The 7,526-nt window shown below is 40.4% G+C and overlaps 1 protein-coding gene and 1 non-coding gene across 2 annotated transcripts; one reads left to right on the top strand and one right to left on the bottom strand.

Annotated features, from left to right (window-relative positions):
- The first annotated feature begins 459 nt into the window (after positions 1-459).
- On the top strand, positions 460-567 carry LOC130937308 (small nucleolar RNA R71). Its single transcript, XR_009068531.1, has one exon. It is a non-coding gene; the product is annotated as a small nucleolar RNA R71 (small nucleolar RNA).
- A 3,703-nt stretch (positions 568-4,270) lies between these two features.
- Positions 4,271-5,563, bottom strand: LOC130933767 (uncharacterized). Its single transcript, XM_057863383.1, has one exon. The coding sequence runs from the start codon at positions 5,561-5,563 to the stop codon at positions 4,271-4,273; it is 1,293 nt and encodes a 430-aa protein (XP_057719366.1).
- Between the last annotated feature and the right edge of the window lie 1,963 nt (positions 5,564-7,526).

Here is a 7,526-nt window from a genome sequence, read left to right as displayed (position 1 = left end):
CTCTTGATTCTTCCATGAGAAATTTGGGTGATTTCTCCATGAAGAATTATAGGTGTTTCCATAGGGCTCTCCTAGGTAGTTCACCTCTTCCATTGAAGGGTTCTCAGGATTATAAGCTTCTTCCTCAGATGAAGCATCCTTAGTACTGCTTGGTGCATTTTGCATTCCAGACAGACTTTGAGAAATCAAATTGACTTGTTGAGTCAATATTTTATTCTGAGCCAAAATGGCGTTCAGAGTATCAATCTCAAGAACTCCTTTCTTCTGACTTGTCCCATTGTTCACAGGATTTCTCTCAGAAGTGTACATGAATTGGTTATTTGCAACCATTTCAATGAGCTCTTGAGCTTCTGTAGGCGTCTTCTTCAGATGAAGAGATCCTCCAGCAGAGCTATCCAAGGACATCTTAGATAGTTCAGGGAGACCATCATAGAAAATACCTATGATGCTCCATTCAGAAAGCATGTCAGAAGGACATTTTCTGATCAATTGTTTGTATCTTTCCCAAGCTTCATAGAGGGATTCTCCATCCTTCTGTCTGAAGGTTTGGACTTCCACTCTAAGCTTACTCCATCTTTGTGGTGGAAAGAACTTTGCCAAGAAGGCATTGACTAGCTTTTCCCAAGAGTCCAGGCTTTCTTTAGGTTGAGAGTCCAACCATATTCTAGCTCTGTCTCTTACAGCAAAAGGGAATAGCATCAGTCTATAGACCTCAGGGTCTACCCCATTAGTCTTGACTGTGTCACAGATTTGCAAGAATTCAGCTAAGAACTGATGAGGATCTTCCATTGGAAGTCCATGGAACTTGCAATTCTGTTGCATTAGAGAAACTAATTGAGGTTTAAGCTCAAAGTTGTTTGCTCCAATGGCAGGGATAGAGATGCTTCTCCCATAGAAGTCGGGAGTAGGTGCAGTAAAGTCACCCAGCACCTTCCTTGCATTGTTTGCATTATTGTTGTTTTCGGCTGCCATGTCTTCTTCTTCTTTGAAGAATTCGGTCAGGTCCTCTAAAGAGAGTTGTGCTTTGGCTTCTCTTAGCTTTCTCTTCAAGGTTCTTTCGGGCTCAGGGTCAGCTTCAACAAGAATGCCTTTGTCTCTGCTCCTGCTCATATGAAAGAGAAGAGAACAAGAAAATGTGGAATCCTCTATGTCACAGTATAGAGATTCCTTGAGGTGTCAAAGGAAAAGAAAAATAGAAGAAGGAGGTAGAAGAATTCGAACTTGATTAGATAGAGTTCGAATTGTGCATTAAGAAGGAGTAGTACTCCATAAATAGAAGGATGTGAGAAGGAGGGAAGTAATTTTTCGAAAATTAATTAAAATATTTTGAAAACATTTTTGAAAGACACTAATTGATTTTCGAAAACAAAAGTGGAAAAGAAATCAAGTGATTTTTGAAAAAGGATTTGAAATTAGAAGTTAAAAAGATTTGATTGAAAACTTATTTTGAAAAAGATGTGATTGAGAAGATATGATTTGAAAACAATTTTAAAAAGATTTGATTTGAAAACAATTAAAAAAAAAGATTTGATTTTAAAAATTAATGACTTGCCTAACAAGAAAAGATATGATTTGAAACATTAAACCTTTCTCAACAGAAAAGGCAACAAATTTGAGATGTTCAATCAAATCATTAATTGTTAGTAAGTATCTTTGAAAAAGGAAAGAAATTGATTTTGAAAACATTTGATTGAAAAGATATGATTTGAAAAAGATTTGATTTTGAAAAACTTTGAAAACTTGAAAAAAAATTGATTTTGAAAACAAAATCTTCCCCCTTTGCCATCCTGGCGTTAAACGCCCAGAATGGTATCCATTCTGGCGTTTAACGCCCAACCAGGTACCCTGGCTGGCGTTTAAACGCCAGTCTGTCCTTCTTCACTGGGCGTTTTGAACGCCCAGCTTTTTCTGTATAATTCCTCTGCAGTATGTTCTGAATCTTCAATTCTTTGTATTATTGACTTGAAAAGACACAAATTAAAAATATTTTTGGATTTTTAATAGTCAAAATGCAACAAGAATCAAATAACAATGCATGCAAGACACCAAACTTAGCAGTTTGTATACTACTGACACTACATGAGACACATAAACACTCAAGTCAAAAGAATTCAAAGATCAGAGTAAGAAATCATCAAGAATTACTTGAAGATCCTTAAGACACATGAATGAATGTATGCAATTGACACCAAACTTAAGATAAGACACTAGACTCAAGCAAGAAACATCAAATATTTTTGGTTTTTATGATTTTGTGAATTTTTTTTTTTTTGTGATTGTCGAAAATTAAGTGGAAAAAGATATCAAAATTCTTAATGAGAATTCCAGGAATCAGTGTAATGCTAGTCTAAGACTCCGGTCCAGGAATTAGACATGGCTTCACAGCCAGCCAAGCTTTCAAAGAAAGCTTCGGTCCAAAACACTAGACATGGCCAAAGGCCAGCCAAGCCTTAGCAGATCACTGCTCCAAAAGCAAGATTAACAAACTCTTGTGATGATAAGTTGAAACCTCGGTCCAATGAAATTAGACATGGCTTTACAGCCAGCCAGATTTCAACAAATCATCATGAAACTCTATAATTCATCTTCAAGAATTTCGAAAAAAAATAAATGCCTAATCTAAGCAACAAGATGAACCGTCAGTTGTCCACACACAAACACAATCCCCGGCAACGGCGCCAAAAACTTGGTGCACGAAATTGTGATCAATACTTTTCAATACACAAAACAATCCCCGGTAATGGCTCCAAAGACTTGGTGCTCAATACCATGGCATAAACACAACTTCGCACAACTAACCAGCAAGTGCACTGGGTCGTCCAAGTAATAAACCTTACGCGAGTAAGGGTCGATCCCACGGAGATTGGTGGTATGAAGCAAGCTATGGTCACCTTGTAAATCTCAGTCAGGCAGACTCAAATGGGTATAGTGGTAAACGAATAAAGCAATAAGATAAAGATAGAGATACTTATGTATATCATTGGTGAGAGCTTCAGATAAGCGTATGAAGATGCCTTCCCTTCCGTCTCTCTGTTTTCCTACAGTCTTCATCCAATCCTTCTTACTTCTTTCCATGGCAAGCTCGTGTAGGGTTTCACCGTTGTCAGTGGCTATCTCCCATCCTCTCATTGAAAGCGATTGCATATGCCCTGTCACAGTCATAGCGGAATTCATCTGTCGGTTCTCAATCAGGCCGGAATAGAATCCAGTGATTCTTTTGCGTCTGTCACTAACGCCCCGCCCTCAGGAGTTTGAAGCACGTCACAGTCATTCAATCATTGAATCCTACTCAGAACACCACAGATAAGGTTAGACCTTCCGGATTCTCTTGAATGCCGCCATCAGTTCTCGCCTATACCACGAAGATTCCGGTTAAAGAATCCAAGAGATATTCACTAGAGCCTCGAATGCTTGTAGAACAAGAGTGGTTGTCAGTCACTTTGTTCATAGGTGAGAATGATGATGAGTGTCAATCATCACCTTCATCAAGTTGAAGAACAAGTGATATCTTGGACAAAGAACAAGCGGAATTGAATAGAAGAACAATAGTAATTGCATTAATACTCGAGGTACAGCAGAGCTCCACACCTTAATCTATGGTGTGTAGAAACTCCACCGTTGAAAATACATAAGAACAAGGTCTAGGCATGGCCGTGAGGCCAGCCTCCCAAAGTGATCAAAAGATCTAAAGAAAAGGTTCCAAAGATCCGAAGATTCTCAATACAATAGTAAAAGGTCCTATATATAGAGAACTAGTACATAGATGAGTAAATGACATAAAAATCCACTTCCGGGCCCACTTGGTGTGTGCTTGGGCTGAGCAAATGAAGCATTTTCGTGTAGAGACTCCTCTTGGAGTTAAACGCCAGCTTTTATGCCAGTTTGGGCGTTTAACTCCCATTTAGGTGCCAGTTCCGGCGTTTAACGCTGGAATTTCTTGAGGTGACTTTGAACGCCGGTTTGGGCCATCAAATCTTGGGCAAAGTATGGACTATCATATATTGCTGGAAAGCCCAGGATGTCTACTTTCCAACGCCGTTGAGAGCGCGCCAATTGGGCTTCTGTAGCTCCAGAAAATCTACTTTGAGTGCAGGGAGGTCAGAATCCAACAGCATCTGTAGTCCTTTTCAGTCTCTAAATCAGATTTTTGCTCAGAACCCTCAATTTCAGCCAGAAAATACCTGAAATCACAGAAAAATACACAAACTCATAGTAAAGTCCAAAAAAGTGAATTTTAACTAAAAACTAATAAAAATATAATAAAAACTAACTAAAAGATACTTAAAACATCCTTTTGAGCCAAAATGCTTTGCAAAGCAATGAAATTAGTGGCGAATCGAGTTGGAGCTGGACGAAGTATTTCTCGGCCGCCTGTGAACTGCCTCATCAAGTACAAAGGATGGCAGTGATTATAGATATATTTTGTAATCATTGAAGCTTGTGACACAGTTTCAGTCACTTCCACAAACTTCCCAATATCCTGCAACATCAGATTAATACAATGTGCCGCACAAGGAGACCAATACAATCTAGGAAACTCCGATTCCAACAACCTTCCAGCAGCAACGTAATTTGCAGCATTATCCGTCACTACATGTACAACATTCTCAGGACCAACAAATAACACAACATCCCTAAGCAACTTAAACAAAGCCTCAGCAGTTTTCGAGATATGAGAAGCATCAACTGACTTTAGGAAAACAGTTCCTTTAGGGCAATAAACTAAGAAATTAATTAAAGTACGTCTACAACGATCAGTCCATCCATCAGCCATGATAGTACATCCAGTTTGTTTCCAAATCACACGATAACCTTCAATCATCTTCTTTACATCTTCAACCAATTTACTCAACAAATATCCACGAACTCTTTGGTAATTAGGCCCTTTATACCCTGCACCCATGTTTGCAATAGCATCAATCATCGGCTGATAATAAGCTGAATTAACCGCATTGAATGGCACAGAAGCATCCATCATCCATCTTGCAATAGCAATATCACACTTCTCCACAATTTCTTTGCTTTGGAGAACACTTTTAATACTTGGTTGAGCTCTAGGTGTTGCTGCCGGTGGAAAAAAGGATTGTAATCCCTTGACTTGTTTTCCAACTCCCTTTCTAGAGCTAGGTGCTGGAATTCTTGATGCTTGTTGTTGTCGCATCTCATTACGTTCAATCTCATCAAATTCCCTTTCAACTTCATCACAAGCACCATAACTTTCTGCATATTCTTCTTGAGTTTTCCTTTTCTTGGTTCGAAGATCTTCAATGTTTTGATTGAATTGGTGTCTCACCACAGCTGGCACCTTTCGACTTGCCTCAATATCTCCGCCTTTTCCAGCCAAATGATGCTTAACCCGGTTAATTCCTCCACCTCTAATAAGCTTCTCGCAATAAATACATACCAAAGCAGTTTTTCCTTTATCCAAAACTTGTTTACAATGGCCCCATGCAGGATCAATTTTTCCTCTGTTACTATTTTTTTGGGTTCCAATTGAAGGATCAGGAGTTGATCCTTGTTCCTGAGAAGTTGGTGTTTCTGATGGTGTATTTGATGAAGCCATCCTAAATTCCTAATCAACCAGGATCCAGGACTAAATGACTAATCTCCAAGAATAATACACAACAATCCACTAAGGCACTAACTACTAAGAATAATATACAACAGCAACCAACAATGGATAATCAACAAACTGAACAGAAATAAAAAAATAAATCAAGAAATGAGAGATCAAACAGAAAAACATGTGGTCTTGTTCATGTTCTCATCTGGACAGAAATCAACAATCTAAATTAAACAGAAATCAACAACCTATAATTATTTGAACAACCAACAATCTAAATTCTAACACAAATCAAACAGAACCAAGTAACCAACATACATAATCAATCTACAATAATCAATTAACTTCAAAAAATTAAAAAATTAAAAATACTTAGTTACTTACCTGGCTGGATGGCTGAACCCTGGAGCTGGAGGAATGGAGCGACGAGCAGAGACCAGACCAGAGAAGAGGGAGACCGGAGCGACGAGCAGAGAGGCGGGTGACCGGAGCGACGAGCAGAGAAGAGCGACGAGCAGTAGGCGACGATGGACCGTGGACGGGCTTCTGCCTTCTTGGCGGTGGTGAGTGGCGCACTGCTCTGGATGTGGTGGTGAGGTGAGTGCCGCGCTGGTTGAAGCTGAACGGGGCTGAGTGAGTGGCGCACTTCTCTATCTCTCAGCTCTCAGCTCTCATGGTGATGGTGCCATGGTGGTCTCTCAAAGTTTGGGAATGGGAAGGGGAAGTGTGAAACAGGGGATGGAGGCTAGGGTTACGGGGCTTACAAGCACTCAGCACTGCAGCAAGTTTTTTTTTTTATTTAATAAAGAAACGACGTCGTTTCGAGCATATGAAACAAAAAAAATTAATTTTCGAACCGGTCCGGGTTAAACGAAACCCGCCGGTTCACCGGTTCTGATCAAACCCGGCCGGTTCAATACGGGTCTTTCCGGTTCGATTCCTTGTCCGGTCAGATGACTCACCCGGACCGGTTATGGCACCGGTTCACCGGTTTTCCGGTCCGACCGGCCGGGTCGGTCCGGTTCTGACAACACTGGTCTAAACTCGCCAGCACTTAACCAAATGTGTCATCACTTTATCAGTCAACAATGCTCAAGCCAAGCATTGAACTAACACAAATCTTAAGTGTAACACAAGAAGCAAATTAGAGATCTCCATACATACAGTATCTCCAGACAGGGATCTTGCCAGGCGACGTCGAAAATGCTCGACACTTCCGCCGACAAGCCTCCTTTTTTACAATTTATAATAATAACCTATACAGACAAGGATTCTCTCGTCCATTACTTAAATGTCTTTGCAGAACAGAAGCCGAGCTCGCACTTGCCGAGGCGCACGAAGAGATTTGTGGTACACACCTCAGAGCCCGAAGTCTGTCTTTCAAAATTCTTAGAGCTGGATTATACTGGCCGACAATACGACAGGATTGCCATGCAAAAGTTAAAAGCTGTAACAACTGCCAGAAACACAGTCCGATCACACACCTCCCGGCCGAACTCCTACACTGTTCCGAGGTAAGTTGGCCGTTCCACCAATGGGGCATAAATATACTCGGCCCTTTCCCCACAGCAGCAGGGCAGGTAAAATTCCTAGTCATGGCAATTGACCACTTTTCCAAATGGATAGAGGCACAGCCCCTAGCCAAAATCACATCACAACAAATGATTCATTTTGTCTGGAAATATATTATTTGTCAATTCGACATTCCTCGGCACATTATCACAGATAATGGTCGCCAGTTTTCCGACCAAAAGTTTACATCCTTTTTGCAGGAACTAAAAATCAAACAACATTTCTACTCAGTCGAGCACCCACAAACAAACGACTTAGGAGAAGCTGCAAATAAAGTAATACTACATGCTCTAAGAAAGAAACTAGATGATGCAAAAAGCCTATGGGCCGAACTTATCCCAGAGATCATATGGGGATACAACACCACAATTCACTCAACCACGAAGGAAAC

Source organism: Arachis stenosperma, chromosome 6 (assembly GCF_014773155.1).
Source record: "Arachis stenosperma cultivar V10309 chromosome 6, arast.V10309.gnm1.PFL2, whole genome shotgun sequence".
Taxonomy (NCBI): Eukaryota; Viridiplantae; Streptophyta; class Magnoliopsida; order Fabales; family Fabaceae; genus Arachis; species Arachis stenosperma.
The sequence above is the reverse complement of the archived record's forward strand: the minus strand, read 5'-3'. Positions and strand labels throughout refer to the sequence as shown.

Bases quoted from the DNA above. Each gene is read 5' to 3' on its own strand.
- LOC130933767 (XM_057863383.1), bottom strand. From the start codon at position 5,563: ATGGCTTCATCAAATACACCATCAGAAACACCAACTTCTCAGGAACAA.